This window comes from Taeniopygia guttata, chromosome 30, assembly GCF_048771995.1.
Source record: "Taeniopygia guttata chromosome 30, bTaeGut7.mat, whole genome shotgun sequence".
NCBI lineage: Eukaryota > Metazoa > Chordata > Aves > Passeriformes > Estrildidae > Taeniopygia > Taeniopygia guttata.
The window spans coordinates 1846034-1865923 of NC_133055.1; the positions used below are offsets into that span (position 1 = coordinate 1846034).

General features: G+C 58.3%; 1 protein-coding gene across 11 annotated transcripts; it reads right to left on the reverse strand.

Annotated features, from left to right (window-relative positions):
- Positions 1 to 513: 513 nt before the first annotated feature.
- Positions 514 to 19677, reverse strand: FBF1 (Fas binding factor 1). 11 transcript variants are annotated; one of them, XM_072920046.1, is made up of 23 exons: positions 19571 to 19677; positions 19146 to 19216; positions 18794 to 18821; positions 18346 to 18387; positions 17968 to 18017; positions 17376 to 17538; positions 16206 to 16317; positions 16011 to 16099; positions 15007 to 15097; positions 13563 to 14297; positions 12013 to 12059; positions 10941 to 10978; positions 10482 to 10817; positions 10325 to 10395; positions 9593 to 9693; positions 8130 to 8248; positions 7604 to 7726; positions 6535 to 6708; positions 6273 to 6449; positions 5057 to 5194; positions 3574 to 3673; positions 1894 to 2114; positions 514 to 770 (listed from the first exon to the last, which is right to left on the reverse strand). In XM_072920046.1, the coding sequence occupies exons 1-23, from the start codon at positions 19599 to 19601 to the stop codon at positions 711 to 713; spliced, it is 3117 nt and encodes a 1038-aa protein (XP_072776147.1). In that variant the 5' UTR covers positions 19602 to 19677; the 3' UTR covers positions 514 to 710. The 11 variants fall into 11 exon arrangements, with proteins under 11 accessions (XP_072776147.1, XP_072776146.1, XP_072776148.1 ...); XM_072920045.1 differs by having other exon boundaries at positions 17376 to 17541; XM_072920047.1 differs by having other exon boundaries at positions 9593 to 9657; positions 17376 to 17564; positions 17958 to 18017.
- Positions 19678 to 19890: the final 213 nt, after the last annotated feature.

Genomic DNA, 19890 nt, shown 5'->3' on the forward strand with positions numbered 1-19890 from the left:
CCTGGGACCTCCCAGTAACCCCTGAGACCCTCCCAGTAACCCCTGAGTGCTCCCAGTAATCCCTGGGACCCCTCCCAGTAACCCCTGGGACCCCTCCCTGTAACCCCGACCCCTCCCAGTAACCCCTGGGACCCCTCCCAGTAACCCCTGAGACTCCTCCCAGTAACCCCTGAGACCCTCCCAGTAACCCCTGGGACCTCCCAGTAACCCCTGGGACCCCTCCCAGTAACCCCTGGGACCCCTCCCAGTAACCCCTGAGACTCCTCCCAGTTACTTCTGAGACCCCTCCCAGTAACCCCTGGGACCCCTCCCAGTAACCCCTGAGTGCTCCCAGTTACCCTGAGACCCCTCCCAGTAACCCTGACCCCTCCCAGTTAGCTCTGGGACCCGTCCCAGTGAACCCCTGACCCCTCCCAGTAACCCCTGAGACCCCTCCCAGTAACCCCTGAGTGCTCCCAGTAACCCCTGACCCCTCCCAGTAACCCCGTGACCCTGCCCAGTAACCCCTGGGACTTCTGTTTTTTTAAAAATAAACATTTTTATTTTTACAAAAATACATTTTTCCATTTTTAAACAGAGGAAGGTTCTCAGCAGAAATTTTTTTTTTTATATTCTTATTTTTATCAATTTTTCCCTTTGCAGATGGGGGAAGGCTCTCAGCAGGGAATATTTTAATTTTAATTGTAATTTTATTAAAATCCACAGCTCTCTCAGGGTCCCTTTTTCAGGCTCTCCAGGAAGAGCCGCTCGCTCTCCAGGAAATCGTGATCCTGGGGAGGGGGGGATGGGCTGAGCCCCTTCCGGAAGGTTCCGAGCCCCTTGCCCAGCCCAGCTCCCCTGGCCAGTCCCAAACCGTTCCCAGAGAATCCCAAACCCTTTCCCACAATCCCAAACCCCTTCCCACAATCCCAAACCCCTTCCCACCATCCCAAACCCCTTCCCACCATCCCAAACCCCTTCCCACCATCCCAATCCCTTCCTCACAATCCCAAACCCTTTCCCAGACAATCCCAAACCCTTTCCCACAATCCCAAACCCTTTCCCAGACAATCCCAAACCCTTTCCCACAATCCCAAACCCTTTCCCACAATCCCAAACCCTTTCCCACAATCCCAATCCCCTTCCCACAATCCCTTTCCCACAATCCCAAACCCCTTCCCACAATCCCAATCCCTTTCCCACCATCCCAATCCCCTTCCCACAATCCCAAACCCTTTCCCACAATCCCAAACCCTTTCCCAGCCCATTGTCCTCTTTCCATTCCCAAGCCCATTTCCTTTCCCACCATTCCCAAACCCTTCCCAGTTCCCAGTTCCCCCCTTTCCATTCCCAGTTCCCAATCCCCCCCAATCCATTCCCAGTTCCCCCCTTTCCATTCCCAAACCCTTCCCAGTTCCCCCAGTCCATTCCCAGTTCCCCCAGTCCATTCCCAGTTCCCCCCCAGCCCATTCCCAGTTCCCCCCAGTCCATTCCCAGTTCCCCCCAGTCCATTCCCAGTTCCCCCAGTCCATTCCCAGTCCGTTCCCAGCTTCCCCAGCCCGCTCCCAGCCTGTTCCCAGTTCCCCCACTCTGTTCCCAGCCCATTCCCAGTCCCCCCAGCCCATTCCCAGTCCCCCCAGTCTGCTCCCAGCCCGCTCCCAGTTCCCCCAGCCCATTCCCAGTCCCCCCAGCCCGCTCCCAGCCTGTTCCCAGTTCCCCCAGTCCATTCCCAGTCCACTCCCACCCCATTCCCAGTCCCCCCAGTCTGCTCCCAGCCCGCTCCCAGTTCCCCCAGCCCATTCCCAGTCCATTCCCAGTCCCCCCAGCCTGTTCCCAGTCCCCCCAGTCCATTCCCAGCCCGCTCCCAGTTCCCCCAGTCCATTCCCAGCCCGTTCCCAGTGCCCCCAGTCCCACCCTGCGTGCGCGCTCCTTCAGCAGCAGGACGTGTCCGTAGAGCGCGGCCGCGCCCGCCCGGGCCCCGCTGTGCCCCAGGAGCGCCGCCAGGCCCGGCAGCAGCCCCGGGGCCACCGGGGCCACCGGAGCCACCGGGGACACCGGGGACACTGGAGCCACCGGAGCCACCGGGGCCACCGGAGCCACCGGAGCCGCCGGAGCCGCTGGAGCCACCGGAGGGGCTGCAGGAGGGGACACCGGAGCATCCCTGTCATCGCTGCCAGCGCCCCCCACCGCAGCCCACCCACCCCAGCCAGCTCAGGAGCGCTGGGATCCCAAAAACGGGATCCTAAAAACGGGATCCAAATCCTAAAAACGGGATCCAAATCCTAAAAACGGGATCCAAAAACAGGACCCTAAAAACGGGATCCAAAAATGGGATATCAAAAAGGGGATCCCAAACACGAGGGACCCAAAAACAGGATCCTAAAACTGGGATCCAAAAATGGGATCCAAAAACAGAACCCTAAAAACGGGATCCAAAAATGGGATATCAAAAATGGGATCCCAAAAATGGGACCCTAAAAACAGGGGATTCCCAAAAATGGGGATCACAAAAATGGGAGATCCCAAAAATGAGGTATCCAAAAAACGAGATCCCAAAAATGGGGGATCCCACAAACAGGATCCCTAACACAGGGGACCCCAAAAACTGGATCCTAAAATCAGGGATCCCAAAAATGGAATCCCAAAAACAGGATCCTGAAATCAAAATCCAAGAGGAATCCCGAAACTGGGGATCCCAAAAATGGGGGATCCGAAAAATTGGATCCCAAAAACAGGAACCCAAGAAATGGGGGATGCCGAACACGGGGAATCCCAAACACGGGGCATCCCAAAAATGGGATCCCAAACACAGGATCCCAAAAACGGGATTCCAAAAACAGGATCCTAAAAATGGGACCCCGAAACAGAAATCCAAAAATGGGATCCCAAAAACAGGGGAACACAAAATCAGGACCCCAAAATAGGATCCCACAAATGGGGGGGCCCCGCAGGGCTGAGCCTCACCCAGACTGATGGGGACGGTCCCCAGCAACGTCCCCAGCAGTGTCCCTGTCCCCAGTGCTGTCCCTGTCCCCAGCAGTGTCCCTGTCCCCAGCGCTGTCCCTGTCCCAGCAGTGTCCCTGTCCCCAGCAGTGTCCCTGTCCCAGCAGTGTCCCTGTCCCCAGCAGTGTCCCCATACCCAGCAGTGTCCCTGTCCCAGCAGTGTCCCTGTCCCCAGCACTGTCCCCATACCCAGCAGTGTCCCCAGCAGTGTCCCTGTCCCAGCAGTGTCCCTGTCCCCAGCAGTGTCCCCATACCCAGCAGTGTCCCTGTCCCCAGCAGTGTCCCTGTCCCCAGCAGTGTCCCCATACCCAGCAGTGTCCCTGTCCCCAGCGCTGTCCCTGTCCCAGCAGTGTCCCTGTCCCCAGCAGTGTCCCCATACCCAGCAGTGTCCCTGTCCCAGCAGTGTCCCTGTCCCAGCAGTGTCCCTGTCCCCAGCAGTGTCCCCATACCCAGCAGTGTCCCTGTCCCAGCAGTGTCCCTGTCCCCAGCAGTGTCCCCATACCCAGCAGTGTCCCTGTCCCCAGCAGTGTCCCTGTCCCCAGCGCTGTCCCTGTCCCAGCAGTGTCCCCATACCCAGCAGTGTCCCCATACCCAGCAGTGTCCCCAGCGCTGTCCCTGTCCCCAGGCCGGGGCCCAGCTCCTCCCGCAGCTCCCGGAGCTGTTCCCGCTGCCGCTCCAGGCTCCGCCGCTCCTGGGGGAACAGGAATATTTATCCATACATTAATATTAATAACTATATTAACATTAATAATTTAATATTAATAATTTACTATAATAATATTAATAGTAATAATAACAGTTTTTATAATAAGAATTATGAATTATTAATTATTCATATTATTATAATTACGGTTTTATCATATTAGAATTGTTATACTAATTATTATTCTATTATCCATGTTATTATATTATTAATATTATTCTATTAACAATATTATTAATAAGGATTACTAAGATGGTGAAGGGTTTCTAATGGAGGGGTGTGTATGGAGTAAGATCAGAATTAGGTAAAAGTAAAAAGAAAATTAAGAAAAAGCAAAATAAACCTTGTGGCAACTGTCCATTGAATTAGGAACTTAAATAATATTATGCAATAATAAATATTACTATTATAATATTATAGATATTATATATTATAGTTCTAGATGTAATAAGTAATTATATATATGTAATATATAATTATGTATAATATGTAACAAGAATATAAAATATTATGCCATCTAATATAAATATATATAGTATATAATTATAATATATAATACATATAATATATATAATTATACATATATAGAGATTATAATATATAATATATGTAAGATAAATATATAATATATATAATAACTAAATACTATATTATATGTTATATATCATATATCATATATAATACATAATGTATGATAAATATAATAACTATGTATAATGAATATAATACGTATATAATAAACATACAATAAATATATAATATATAACATACATCTAAAGTATCTATTATATTTTTAATATCTATAAAAATATATTTTTGTATATAAATAATTTATATTTAAATATAAATTTTATATATTTATATAATATATATATAATAAAACATAATAATATGTAGAAAAACCTTTATATTATATTATATCTATAACATAATATATATATATAATTATATTATAAATTATAAATTTTTTTATGACTTCTCTGAGCCATGGCCAACTGCTCGCTCTGATAAACCCTCCTGGCCTCTGAGATCAGTGTTTGTGCGAGCATAAAAACAAAATAAATAATTTAAAAATAAATCGCTTTTTGCCCCAAACAACCCCATCCCTTCCATTAAAGTGGAGATAACAGGAAGGAAGGGGGATTTGCCCAGGAATGGGGATTTTCTGGGGGGATTTGTCCAGGAATGGGGATTTTCTGGGGGGATTTTCTGGGGGGATTTTCCGGAGGGATTTTCCGGGGGGATTTTCCGGGGGGATTTGCCCAGGAATGGGGATTTTCCAGGGGGATTTTCCGGGGGGATTTTCCGGGGGGATTTTCCGGGGGGATTTTCCGGGGGGATTTTCCAGGGGGATTTTCCGGGGGGATTTACCTGCTGCAGGCGCTGCTCCTGCTGCCGCAGCCGCTCCCGCTGCTCCTGCAGCCGCTGCAGCCGCCGCTGCTGCTCCTCCTGCGCCCTGCGCGCCTCCCGCAGCGCCCGCTGCCCGTCCTGCTGCTGCTGCGCCGCGCGCTGCGGGGACCGGGACCGGGAACGGGAATGGGAATGGGAACGGGGATGGGAATGGGGAATGGGAATGGGAATGAGAACAGGGATGGGAAATGGGAATGGGGATGGGGACGGGAACGGGAATGGGAACGGGGATGGGAACGGGGATGGGAATGGGAATGGGAACGGGAATGGGAACGGGGATGGGAATGGGGAATGGGAATGGGAATGGGGACGGGGATGGGAACGGGAAGGGGGATGGGGATGGGAACGGGGATGGGGATGGGAACGGGAATGGGAATGGGGATGGGCATGGGAATGGGGAATGGGAACAGGGATGGGAATGGGGACAGGAATGGGATTGAGGTGGGGGGAATGATATCAGGGAATGGCAATGGGACAGGGAATGGCACTGGGACAGGGGAATGGGACTGGGACAGGGAATGAGAGTGGGACTGGGACAGGGAACGGTACCGGGATGGGGAATGGGATCGGGATGAGGAATGGGACTGGGATGGGGAATAGGACTGAGACTGAGATGGGGAACGGCACTGGGATGTGGGAATGGAACTGGGAAAGGGAATGGCACTGGGATGGGGAAAGGAACTGGGACAGGGAACAATGATGGGACTGGGAAGGGGACCAGGACTGGGAGAGGGATTGGGGAACAGCACTGGGGCTGGGACAGGGAACAGCACCAGGATGGGGGAACGGCACCGGGATTGGAATGACACCGGGCATGGCTCAGGGGAATGGGGAGCCCCAGTTCAGGGGATGGGGAGCCCCAGTTCAGGGGGATGGGGAGCCCCATTTCAGGGGGATGGGGAGCCCCAGCTCAGGGGATGGGGAGCCCCAGCTCAGGGGAATGGGGAGCCCCAGCTCAGGGGATGTGGAGCCCCAGCTCAGGGGATGTGGAGCCCCAGCTCAGGGGATGGGGAGCCCCAGCTCAGGGGGATGTGGAGCCCCAGCTCAGGGGAATGGGGAGCCCCAGCTCAGGGGAATGGGGAGCCCCAGTTCAGGGGATGGGGAGCCCCAGCTCAGGGGGATGGGGAACCCCAGCTCTGCTCCTGGCTGAGAACTCCAGCCTGGATGCTCCGTTTACCTCGGCCAGGTCACGAATCTCCTCCTCCCGCTCCTGCAGGCGCTGCTCGGCACGGAGAACCTTCTCCTTCTCCAGCCTCAGCTCCCGCCAGGCCTCGTCCAGCTCCTCCCTGTCTCTGACCAGCTGCTCCTCCTTGGATCTCAGCTCCCGGCTCCGGAACTTCAGCTCTGCCTGATCCTGGCCCGGGGACAGCGAGTGTCACCTGTCCCGTCCTTTGGAGCAGGGGGAGGTGGTTTGGGACCCCGGGCAGAGCATCGGGGACCTTGGCCAGGCTCCTCAGCGCCGAGTCCAGGCCCAGGGCGCGCTCCTTGTCCTGCTCCTCCCGCTCCTGGCTCAGGCGCTCCCGGCTGTGGAACTCGGCCCAGGCGGCCGCCAGCCGCCGCCGCTCCTCGGAGCGATCCCGCAGCTCCGCCCGCTGCTCCTCCAGCCACGCATCCTGCGGGCCGGGGACAGCTCCAGGTGCTGCTTCCCGCCGGGTTTGCCCTCCTTTAGCCTGGCCCTGCCGCTTCCAGAGGCAACTTCCAGAGGCTGTTTCCAGCTGGGGAGCTCCGGCTCCGTGTGGGCACCCAGCGGGCTCAACCTGGCCTGTTCTGAGCCCCTTCAAGCCCCGAGCCCTGCTCCCATCCTGGCTGGTCCCAAGCCCCTTCCAGCCCCGAGCCCTGCTCTTACCCAGCTTGTTCCGAACCCTTTTTCCAGCCCTGATCCCACCCTGGCTGGTTCCAAGCCCCTTTCCCAGTCCCACTCCCATCCCAGCTGGTTCTGAGCCCCTTTCCCAGTCCCACTCCCACCCTGGCTGGTTCTGAGCCCCTTTCCCAGTCCCACTCCCATCCTGGCTGGTTCTGAGCCCCTTTCCCAGTCCCACTCCCATCCTGGCTGGTTCCGAGCCCCTTTCCCAGTCCCACTCCCACCCTGGCTGGTTCCAAGCCCCTTTCCCAGTCCCACTCCCACCCTGGCTGGTTCTGAGCCCATTTCCCAGTCCCACTCCCACCCTGGCTGGTTCTGAGCCCCTTTCCCAGTCCCACTCCCATCCCAGCTGGTTCTGAGCCCCTTTCCCAGTCCCACTCCCATCCCAGCTGGTTCTGAGCCCCTTTCCCAGTCCCACTCCCATCCCAGCTGGTTCTGAGCCCCTTTCCCAGTCCCACTCCCACCCTGGCTGGTTCCGAGCCCCGTTCCCATCCCCCAAGCCCAGCCAGCTCCCAGCCCCATCCCAGTCACTCCCAGAGCGGGTCCAGGCCCTGCCCCGGCATTCCCCAGCGGATCCCCAGGGAAGCTGCAGCCCCTCCCTGCTCCGGGCTCACCTGGGGCTCACCTGGGGCCGTGTCCCCGCTCACCTTGGCCTCGTCCAGCGCCGCCCTGTCCATGGCCCGCAGCTGTGCCGAGAGCCGCTGCTGCTCCTCCAGCGCCTCCCGCAGCGAATCCGCCCGGCAGCGCTCGGCAGCGGCGCGGCGGCGCTCCTGGAGCAGCAGCAGGATTGGGAGCGGCCAGCACGGACCGGGCATGGACAGGGATGGGGACAGGGACACGGACAGGGATGGGGACAGGGACAGGGGATAGGGGACACGGACAAGGACAGGGTATAGGGCACGGGGACACTGGACAGGTACACAGGACATGGGACACACAGGGACAGAGAGACAAGGACAGATAGAGACAGAGACAAGGACAGGGGACAGGAAAAAGGGGACAAAGACATGGGACAGGGACAGGGACATGAACACAGCTCCAGGAGGGGTCCCAGTAGAAAGCTCCTCCAGCCAGGCACAAACAGGGACATGGACACAGGACATGGGACACAGACACAGGACATGGGCAGGGACGCAGCTTCAGGACAGCCACAGCTCTAGGATGGGGCCTCACCTGCTCCAGGAGCTGCTCCTGCTCTCCCAGCCTGGTCTCCAAGTTGGCCACAGCCTCCTGGAGCCGGCTCTGCTCCCGCTCCGCGTCCTGCTGCTGCTGGCACAGCCTGGCCTGGAGCTCTGCAAGGGGCACGGGGCAACCCGGGATGCAGGAGGTGGGATCCACCCTCCATCCACAGGGAAAAAAAGACCCTGTGCTCCTGCTCCATCCCCTCCCAGGACAGGGAGATCCCACATGGAAATCCCCAAGTTCATGCTCCATCCCATCCCATCCCACCCCATCCCAGGGAGATCCCACAGTGGGATCTGCCCACGGGGGGCAGGACTCTGCCAACCTCAGCTCCTGGTGTCTGTCTTGCCAGGGATAATTTGAAATATGTGAATTTAGTTAATTCCATGAATTCTTGGAATTCTCTGAATTCCATGAATTCTGTGAATTCTGAGAATTATGCAAATTCTGTGAATTCTGAGAATTATGCAAATTCTGTGAATTCTGTGAATGTCCTGAATTCCATTAATTCTGAGAATTCTGCAAATTCTGTGAATTTTATTAATTTGGGGAATTCTAATGAATTTCATTAATTCCGTGAATTCTGAGAAATCTGTGAATTTCACAAATTCCGTGAATTTGAAGAATTCTGTGAATCCTGAAAATTCTGTGAATTCTATGAATTTGGAGAATTCCGTGAATTTCATGAATTCCGTGAATTCTGAGAATTCCATGGATTCTGTGCATTCCGTGAATTCCACGAGTTCTGTGAACTCTGTGAACTTCTGCAAACTCTGTGAATCTGGAAAATTCAGTGAATTTCATGAATTCTGTGAATTCCATGGATTCCGTGAACTCTTCCCCTTTCCTGAGGATCCGGTGGGATGCCAGACGGAGCCAGTCCCTGTTCGAGCGCCGCTGGGCACTGGAGCAGCCCCTGTTCGAGCGCCACTGGGCACGGGAGCAGCCCCTGTTCGAGCGCCAATGGGCACTGGAGCCAGCCCCTGTTCGAGCGCCACTGGGCACTGGAGCAGCCCCTGTTCGAGCGCCACTGGGCACGGGAGCAGCCCCTGTTCGAGCGCCGCTGGGCACTGGAGCAGCCCCTGTTCGAGCGCTGCTGGGCACTGGAGCAGCCCCTGTTCGAGCGCTGCTGGGCACTGGAGCAGCCCCTGTTCGAGCGCCAATGGGCACTGGAGCCAGCCCCTGTTCGAGCGCCAATGGGCACTGGAGCAGCCCCTGTTCGAGCGCCACTGGGCACTGGAGCAGCCCCTGTTCGAGCGCCACTGGGCACTGGAGCAGCAGAGCCTCTGGCCAGGAATCCCCCCAGGAGGGCTGGGACAGGGATCTACAGGCCCAGGAATCCTCCAGGACACCAGGACTTGTCCCGGGACCACCTGGGTTCTGTGGGATCGGCTCAGAGCCGTTGGGAAGGAGCAGAGGGTCCCACTGGAACGATGCACTTGGAGGGAATTTACCTGTGAGCTGCTCGTGCTGCTCCTGGGTTCCGGGGTGATCCTGGGGTCTGGGGTGATCCTGGGGTCTGGGGTGATCATGGGATGTGGGGTGATCCAAGGATCTGGAGTGATTATGGGATGTGGGGTGATCCTGGGGTCTGGGGTGGTCCTGGGATCTGAGGTGATCCAGGGATCTGGAGTGATCATGGGATGTGGGGTGATCCTGGGGTCTGGGGTGGTCCTGGGATCTGAGGTGATCCAGGGATCTGGAGTGATCATGGGATTCAGGTGATCCTGGGGTCTTAAGGATCCAGAGATATGGAGTGATCCAGGGGTCTGGAGTGATCATGGGATGTGGGGTGATCCTGGGATGCGGGGTGATCCTGGGGTCTGGGTGATCCAGGGATGTGGGGTGAACCTGGGATCTGGGGTGATCCTGTGCCCCAGGGTGATCCGGGGATCTGGGGTGGTCGTGGGATCCAGGGTGATCCTGGGATGTGGGGTGATTCTGGGATCTGGGGCGATCCAGGGATCTGGGGTGGTCGTGGGATCCAGGGTGATCCTGGGATGTGGGGTGATTCTGGGATCTGGGGCGATCCAGGGGTCTGGGGTGATCCTGGGATGTAGGGTGATTCAGGGGTCTGTTGTCATCCAGAGATCTGGGGTGATCCTGTGCCCCAGGATGATCCTAGGATCTGGGGTCATCCCGGGATCTGGAGCAGGGAACTGGGAGCCCAGGTGAGACCCCGTTACCTGTGGCCGCTCTCTGGGAGGTGCTGCAGGACCAGTCCCTGCCGTGCCCGCTCCAGCTCCAGCGTCCGCACCTGGCGGGAACGGGACGGGCTCCAAGTGCCACCCTGGAGTGGCCGTGCCCCCAGGTGACCCCCCAGGTGACACCCTCAGCCCCCACCTGGTTTTCCAGCTCCTCCAGCCGGGCCTGGAGGCTGCACAGGGCGATCCCACAGCCGGGATGCTCCTGGCACGGGTGGGATTGGAGAGTTTGGGAATCCTGGTGGGGCCGGGACGGGAGAGCTCCCAAATCCTCCTGGTGGGGCTGGGACGGGAGAGCTCCTGGAGCCTCCTGGTGGGGCTGGGATGGGAGAGCTCCTGGAGCCTCCTGGTGCCTCCAGGCTGGGAAAGCTGCGGGATGCTCCGGGAAAGCTGCGGGATGCTCCGGGCAGAGCCAGGACGGGAGAGCTCGGGGGTTCTCCGGGCGGGGTGGGGTTGGAGGAGCTGCTGGATCCTCCTGTGGGGACACAGGGATGCTCCAGGAGAGGCCTGGGAAGGGCAGCTCTCCTCTCCTGGGAATGCTGATCCATGCCCAGCCCCCCCAGATCCCAGGGGATCCCCAGGGAGCCCCAGCACCCACCTGAGTGGGCGTGGCAGGACCCGGCACCTCCTGCACGGCTGGGGTGGAAAATGGGACAAATCCATCACTGGGACACATGGAAGGAAGGGAACCATCCCATCCCATGGATCCCATGCCATTATCCCATCCCATAGATCCCATAGATCCCATGGATCCCATCCCATCCCATTGATCTCATGGATTCCCTTGATCCCATGGATCCCATCCCATCCATCTCTCCCATTCCATCCCAATCCCATCCCATTGAACCCATCCCATTCTGTGGATCCCACCCCATGGAACCCATTATCCCATTCCATGGATCCAATCCCACCCCATTATCCCATCCCATGGATCCTATCCCATCCAGCCCCATCCCTTTATCCCATCATCCCATCCTGTTATCCCATTATCCCATCCCATTATCCTACTATTCCATTATCCTGATATCCTACTATCCCATTATCCTGTCCCATTATCCTATTATCCCATTACCCCATTATCCCGATATGCCACTATCCCATTATCCCATCCTGATATCCCATTATCCTGAGATCTCATTATCCCAATTTCCCATCATCCCATTATCCCATTATCTTGATATCCCATTATCCCAGCCTGTTATCCCATTATCCTGATATCCCATTATCCCAGCCTGTTATCCCATTATTCCATCCTGTTAGCCCATTACCCCATCCTATTATCCCATTATCCTGTTATCCCATTATCCCAATATCCATTATCCCATCCTGTTATCCCATTATCCCAATATGCCATTATCCAATTACCCCCATATCCCATTATCTCATCCCACTATCCCATTATCCCACTATCTCATTATCCCATCCTACCCCATTATCCCGATATCCCATCCTATCCCATTATCCCACTATCCCATTATCCCGATATCCCACTATCCTGTTACCCCATTATCCCACTATCCCACTATCCCATTATCCCGATATCCCACTATCCCGTTACCCCGCTATCCCACTACCCCGTCCCCGCGCAGAGCTCCCTGGTTCCCGGGCTCCCCAGGTGTCCCTGGCCAGGCCAGGTGAGCTCGGGGACACCTGCGGTGCCAGGGCCTCACCTGCCGCCAGCTGCCCGCGGGGCCGGGTCCCGCCGGGTCCCGCCAGCCTGGAGCGGGAACAGATCCCACTGGGAATGAGCGGGAGGGGGGGCAGGACCCGCCCCAGCCCGGCCTACCTGTGCCACAGTGCCACATCACCTGCGTCACCTGTGCCTTGTCACCTGTGCTGCCTGAGCCACCTGTGCCACCTGAGCCTCCTGTGTCATCTGTGTCACCTGTGCCACCTGTGCCTTGTCACCTGTGCTACCTGAGCCACCTGTGCCACCTGTGTCATCTGTGCCATGTCACCTGTGCTACCTGAGCCACCTGTGTCATCTGTGCCATGTCACCTGAGTCACCAGTGCCACCTGTGCTACCTGAGCCACCTGTGCCACCTGTGCCATCTGTGCCACCTGTGCCATGTCACCTGTGCCACCTGAGCCACCTGTGTAATCTGTGCCATGTCACCTGAGTCACCTGTGCCACCTGTGCCATGTCACCTGTGCTACCTGAGCCACCTGTGCCACCTGTGTCATCTGTGCCATGTCACCTGAGTCACCAGTGCCACCTGTGCTACCTGAGCCACCTGTGCCACCTGTGCCATCTGTGCCACCTGTGCCATGTCACCTGTGCCACCTGAGCCACCTGTGTAATCTGTGCCATGTCACCTGAGTCACCTGTGCCACCTGTGCCATGTCACCTGTGCTACCTGAGCCACCTGTGCCACCTGTGTCATCTGTGCCACCTGTGCCATGTCACCTGTGCTACCTGAGCCACCTGTGCCACCTGTGTCATCTGTGCCACCTGTGCCATGTCACCTGTGCTACCTGAGCCACCTGTGTCATCTGTGCAATGTCACCTGAGTCACCTGTGCCATGTCATCTGAGCCATGTCACCTGTGTCACCTGTGCCATGTCACCTCTGCCACCTGTGTCATGTCACCTGTGCCACCTGTGTCATGTCACCTGTGCCACCTGTGTCACCTGTGCCACCTCTGTCACCTGTGCCACCTGGGTCATCTCTGTCACCTGTGCCATCTCCCCTGTGTCACCTGTGCCACCTCTATCACCTGTGTCACCTGTGCCACCTGCGTCACCTGTCCCTCCCCACCTGTCCAGCGTCAGGGATCCCACCTTTGGGATTCGGAGGGAACGGGGATACCCCAAACCTCCAACCCGGGGTGCCCTCCCCGACACCGGTCACCTGAGCCCTCCCAGGTGACACCTGAGCCCTCCCAGGTGACACCTGTGTTTTCCCAGGTGTCACCTGAGCCCTCCCAGGTGACACCTGTCCCAGGTGAGCTGAGCCAGGGGAGCCTCGGACGGGAGGTGGGAGGAGCTCAGGTGGGGGAATTCCAGAATAGACACATTCCCGGGGACACCTGGAGGACACCTGGGACAGGGACATCCCCTGGGACAGGAACAACACCTGGCACACCTGGGCACACCTGGGACAGGGACATCCCCTGGGACAGGGACATCCCCTGGCACACCTGGAGGACACCTGGGCTGGGATCCCTGGCCCAGGACATCTCCTGGATGCCAGGTGGGAATTCCCAGGAGCTCCTTTACCTGCCGGGCTCGGGGGGTTCCGGAGGCTCCGCCAGGCACCGCTTCGGGGCTGGGGCAGCGCTGAGCCAGCCCCGCCCCCGCGGGGATCCCGGGGCGGCGGGAGCCTGGTCCTTCCGGGAATCCTCGTCCTTCTGGGAATGCTCGTCCTTCTGGGAATCCTCGTCCTTCCGGGAATGCTCGTCCTTCTGTCCCAATCCTGGTACATCCTTGTTCTTCAATCCAAATCCTGGGAAATCCTCGTTCTTTGATCCCAGCCCTGGGGGATCCTCATCCTCCAATCCCAATCCCGGGAAATCCTTGTTCTTCGATCCCAATCCTGGAGGATCTTTGCTCTTCAGTCCCAGAAAATCCTTGTCCTGTCCCAGTCCTGGGAAATCCTTGTTCTTCGATCCCAGTCCTGGGGGATCCTCGTCCTTCAGTCCCAATCCTAGGAAATCCTTGTCCTTCGATCCCAATCCCAGGAAATCCTTGTTCTTCGATCCCAATCCCGGGAAATCCTTGTTCTTAGATCCCAATCCTGGAGGATCCTCGTCCTTCTGTCCCAGCCCTGGGGGATCCTTGTCCTTCGATCCCAGTCCTAGGAAATCCTTGTCCTTCGATCCCAATCCCGGGAAATCCTTTTCCTTCTGTCCCAATCCCGGGAAATCCTCGTCTCCTAATTCCAGGAAATCCTCGTCCTTGAGCCCCAGCCAGGTGGCCCCGGAGGGACGTCGGGAGCTGCTCCCAGCCGGACACCTGGCGGGGAGAGGGACACTGGGGACACTGGGGACTGGGCAGGGGACACTGGGGACACTGGGGACAGTAAGGGATATTGGGGACAGTGGAGACTGGGCAGGGGACAATGGGGGACATTGGAGACACTGGGGACACAGTAGACATTGGGGACAACAGTGACTCTGAGGACATTGGGGACAATGGGGGACACTGGGGGACATTGGGGACACTGGGGACTGGGCAGGGGACAATGGGGACAATGGGGACAAATGGTGACTCTGAGAACATTGGGGACACTGGGGACAATGGGGACAAATGGTGACTCTGAGGACATTGGGGACAATGGAGACAAATGGTGACTCTGAGGACATTGGGGACAATGGGGACACTGGGGGACACTGGGGACACTGGGGGACATTGGGGACACTGGGGACTGGGCAGGGGACAATGGGGACAAATGGTGACTCTGAGGACATTGGGGACATTGGGGACAATGGGGACATCGGACACACCAGGGGCATTGGGGGCAATGGGAACACGTGGACAGTGGAGACAATGGGGACAATGGTGACTGGGTGGGGACAATGGGGGACATTGGGGACGCTGGGGGACACAGGGACCATGGGGACAATGAGCACACCAGGGATACTGGGGACATTTGGGGACACTGGGGGACACTGGGGGCACTGGGGACACGGCTGGGTGGGGACATCCCCCCCTCCCCCGGTACCTCCGTTCCCGTCTCCGCGCTGTCCCCGAGGCCACCGAGGGCTCGTAGGATCCAAAGGGAAAACCCGGCTGGATCCGGGCCCCGCCCGGCCCTGCGGACACAAAATTCCTGGAATTCCCAAAATCCCCAACAGGATTGGCCTTGGAAAACCCCTGTGCTGCTCCTCCCCGGAATTCCCAATGGGATTGGGCTTGGAAAACCCCTGTGCTGCTCCTCCCCGGAATTCCCAATGGGATTTTGTCCCTCTGGAAAACCCCTGTGCTGCTCCTCCCCGGAATTCCCAACGGGATTGGCCTTGGAAAACCCCTGTGCTGCTCCTCCCTGGAATTCCCAACGGGATTTTGTCCCTCCGGAAAACCCCTGTGCTGCTCCTCCCTGGAATTCCCAACGGGATTTTGCTTGGAAAACCCCTGTGCTGCTCCTCCCTGGAATTCCCAATGGGATTTTGTCCCTCTGGAAAACCCCTGTGCTGCTCCTCCCTGGAATCCCCAACGGGATTGGCCTTGGAAAACCCCTGTGCTGCTCCTCCCCGGAATTCCCAACGGGATTGGGCTTGGAAAACCCCTGTGCTGCTCCTCCCTGGAATTCCCAACGGGATTGGCCTTGGAAAACCCCTGTGCTGCTCCTCCCTGGAATTCCCAATGGGATTTTGTCCCTCTGGAAAACCCCTGTGCTGCTCCTCCCTGGAATTCCCAATGGGATTGGGCTTGGAAAACCCCTGTGCTGCTCCTCCCTGGAATTCCCAATGGGATTGGGCTTGGAAAACCCCTGTGCTGCTCCTCCCTGGAATTCCCAATGGGATTGGCCTTGGAAAACCCCTGTGCTGCTCCTCCCTGGAATTTCCAATGGGATTTTGCTTGGAAAACCCCTGTGCTGCTCCTCCCTGGAATTCCCAATGGGATTGGGCTTGGAAAACCCCTGTGCTGCTCCTCCCTGGAATTCCCAGTGGGATTTTGCTCCTCCAGAACCCCTTCCTATGGCTCTCCCACCCCGGCCCCGCTCACCTGGCCGCTCCTGCCCCTTGGGGTCCGGCTGGAATTCCGCCTTTCCCGGCTGCTCCTGGATCCCGGCGCGGCCCTTCCAGAGCCCCTGGCTGGGCACAGGCCGGGTGGCACCGGGGGTGGCACCGGGGATGGCACCGGGGGTGGCACCAGGACCACCCCGTGCCCGTCCCCGTCCCCATCCCGCTGTCCCCTCACCCCCCCGGCGTTCCCGGCGCGCTCCCGGCTCCGTCGGCGCCGCTGCTGAGTCCCAGGGAATCCATCAGGTCATCGACGTCGTCCCCAAAGGTGACATCGGGACGGGGCGGGGCTGGGGGGATGGCACTGATGGCATCTGGGACAGCCCTGGTGCCACCAGCGCTCGGACATCTCAGGGTGTCACCAACACTGGGACATCTCTGGGTGTCACCAGCACTGGGACATCTCAGGGACATTCCTGGGTGTCATCAGCGCTGGCACAACTCTAGTGTCACCTACACTGGGACATCTCCAGTGTCACCAACACCAGGACATCTCCAGTGTCACTAGCACTGGGACATTCCTGGGTGTCACCAACACTGGGACATTCCTGGGTGTCACCAGCTCTGGGACATCTCCAGTGTCACCTACACTGGGACATCTCCAGTGCCACCAACACCAGGACATCTCCAGTGCCACCAGCACTGGGACATCTCAGGGACATCCCTGGGTGCCACCAGCGCTGGGACATCCCTGGGTGTCACCAGCACTGGGACATCTCCGGGTGTCACCAATGCTGGGACATTTCCAGTGTCACCAAAACTGGGACATCCCTGGGTGTCACCAGCACTGGCACAGCCCTGGGTGCCACCAACACTGGGACATCTCCAGTGTCACCAACAGCGGGACATCTCCAGTGTCACCAGCACTGGGACATCTCAGAGACATCCCTGGGTGCCACCAGCGCTGGGACATCTCCGGGTGTCACCAATGCTGGGACATTTCCAGTGTCACCAAAGCTGGGACATCCCTGGGTGCCACCAGCACTGGGACATCTCCAGGTGTCACCAATGCTGGAACAGCCCTGGGTGCCACCAGCGCTGGGACATCTCCAGTGTCACCAGCCAGCTCTGGGATGTCCCTGAGTGTCACCAACTGGCCTGAGGACATCGCTGGATGTCACCAACATCCAGGGACAGTCCTGGTGTCACCAACACTGGGACATCTCAGGGACATCTCCGGCTGTCACCAACACTGGGACATCTCCAGTGTCACCAGCACTGGGACATCCCTGGGTGTCTCCAGCTCTGGGAGTCTCCATGTCCCCCCCAAGTCCCCTCCCTGTGCCCCCGTGTCCCTGTGTTCCTGTGCCATGGGAATGGGGTTTGATCCCATGGGAATTCCCGGTACCTGTTTGGGGACCCGGCCCCTTCCTGCGTTTCCCCGGCCTGGACCCGGCTCTGCCCATTCCCAGGATTTCTGCATCCAGCGCGTCCAGCTCATCCAGGTGATCCACAGGATCCCGGTGATCCACGGGATCCAGGTGATCCACGGGATCCAGGTGATCCGGCTCCTGCTGGGGGCAGCTGCTGCCCTCACCTGCAGCCCAGGTGGGATCCCAAATCCTTTGGGAATTCTGCCCCGCCCACCTTCACCCCTTCCGCGTTCCCCACTGGGAATTTCCCATTCCCCGCTGGGAATTCCCTGCTCTTTGAGACTTTTCAGTTTTTTGGGAATTTCCCATTCGCTGTTCTTTGGGAATTTCCTGTTCCCCATTGGGAATTTCCCATTTTTTCAGAACTCCCCATCCTCTGTTGATAATTTCCCATTTCCTGATGGACATCTCCCTTTCTTTGGGAATTTCCATTTTTTTGGGATTTTCCCTCCACAATCCCGATCCCAGCCCTCTCCAGGCGGGGCCCCAGGTGCTCCCAGGTGGGCACACCTGCCCGGGATGGGGGAGGGGCAGAGCTGGGCTCACCTGGAGCTCACCTGGGCTCACCTGTGGGAAGGAGGCGCGGGAACCTCGGGAGGGCGGAGCCGGGACCTCCTCTGGAAACAAGGGAGGGGTCAGGGATGGACCCGGAGCCAGGTGGGAATGGGGAGGGCGGGGCAGCCCCCAGGTGACCCCAGGGGTGCCCAGGTGATCCCCAGGTGACCCTTCCAGGTGACCCCAGGGGTTCCCAGGTGATCCCCAGGTGATCCCGGGGCAGGGGATTCCGTCCAGAGGAGCCCAGGTGATCCCAGGTGATCCAAGGTGAAATCCCCCAGGTGATCCCCCCCAGATGATCTCAGGTGATCCCCAGGTGACCCTCCCAGGTGACCCCAGGGGTTCCCAGGTGACCCTTCCAGGTGACCCTGCTGGGAGCTCTCCCTTTACCATCAGATCCCAGGAGCTCCCCGAGCACGTCCTCGATGGGATCTGGAACAGGACAGAGCCCAGATGGGCCCAGGTGAGCCAGGTGAGCCCAGATGGGCCCAGGTGGCCCAGGTGAGCCAGGTGGGCCCAGGTGAGCCAAGTGAGCCCAGATGGACCCAGATGGGCCCAGGTGAGCCCAGGTGGGGCCAGGTGAGCCAGGTGAGCCCAGGTGGGTTCCCTGTACCAAGCAGATGGGAAAAGCTCCTGGAACATCTCACCTGTTCCTTATCACATCCCACCTGTCACATCTCACCTGTCCCATCTCACCTGTCCCCTGGGACATTCCCACCCCTCTCCATCCCAGCATTCCCAGGAACCCAAATCCCCTGGAGAGCAGGTGAGGACAGGTGAGGAGGATGAAAACAGGTGAGGGGGACAAGGACAGGTGGGGACAGGTGAGAGCACTCACCTGGTGACCTGCTCCGGGCCCCGGCAGCCTGAGGAAAGACAAAATTCCCTTGGGAGAGATGGAAGAGCTGGAATCTCCCCCCATGGCAAAGGTGAGGCAGGAGGGGATCACACCTGGATCCCACAGCTGCATCCCACACCTGGATCCCACAGCTGGATCCCACAACTGGATCCCATCTGGATCCCACCTGGATCCCTCACCTGGATCCCACTCCTGGATCCCTCACCTGGATCCCACCCCTGGATCCCACCTGGATCCCTCACCTGGATCCCTCCTGGATCCCACCCCTGGATCCCTCACCTGGATCCCAGCCAACCCCACCGGGATCCCCGCCCTGTCTCCCCTCACTCACCTGAGCCCGTCCCGGTCTCTCCGCCATTCCGGGGCGATCCCGGCTCCACCCGCCCGGGACCGGCGGCGGCCCTGAGGGGACGGGGAGGCTGCTCGGGGCCCGTTCCTGTTCCCATTCCCGTTCCCGTTCCCATTCCCATTCCCGTTCCCGTTGCCGGTTCCCGTTCCCGGTTCCTGTTCCCATTCCCATTCCCGTTCCCGTTCCCGTTCCCGTTCCCATTCCCATTCCCGGTTCCCGCTCCCGTTCCCGCTCCCGTTTCCTGTTCCCAGTCCCGTTCCCGTTCCCATTCCCGCTCCCGGTTCCCGTTCCTGGTTCCCGTTCCCGCTCCCGGTTCCCGTCCCCATTCCCATTCCCGTTCCCGTTCCCGTTCCCGTTCCCGTTCCCGTTCCCGTTCCCGCTCCCGTTCCCCGTTCCCGCTCCCTCACCCGGTCCCGCGCTCGCCCTGGGCGCCGCCATGTTGCGCGCCGTCCTCACGGAAGGCCCCCGCTGCCATGGCAACGCGGCTGCCCCGCTCGGCGCCTGATTGGAAACCCGCGCGGTTTCCATAGCAACGCGGCTGCCCGCGCGCCGTCCCAAAGGCAGGCCCCCCGTTACCATGGTGACGGGGCTGCCCCGCGCAGCGCCTGATCCCAGCCTCTATCGCGATTCCCCCCATGTCGCGGGTTTATCCCTGTCGGGAGCTCCGCGTCCCCAGCCGGGATCCAGCCTCGGGTACCCCCGTGCGAAACATCGCGATATGGCGCCA

Bases quoted from the DNA above. Each gene is read 5' to 3' on its own strand.
- FBF1 (XM_072920044.1), bottom strand. From the start codon at position 19,601: ATGGCGGCGCCCAGGGCGAGCGCGGGACCGG. The intron at 10,979-12,012 runs GTGAGGCCCTGG...TTTCCACCCCAG, and splicing joins CCGCGGGCAGCTGGCGGCAG to CCGTGCAGGAGGTGCCGGGT. The intron at 7,727-8,129 runs GTGAGGCCCCAT...CTGCTGCTCCAG, and splicing joins AGGAGCAGCTCCTGGAGCAG to GAGCGCCGCCGCGCCGCTGC.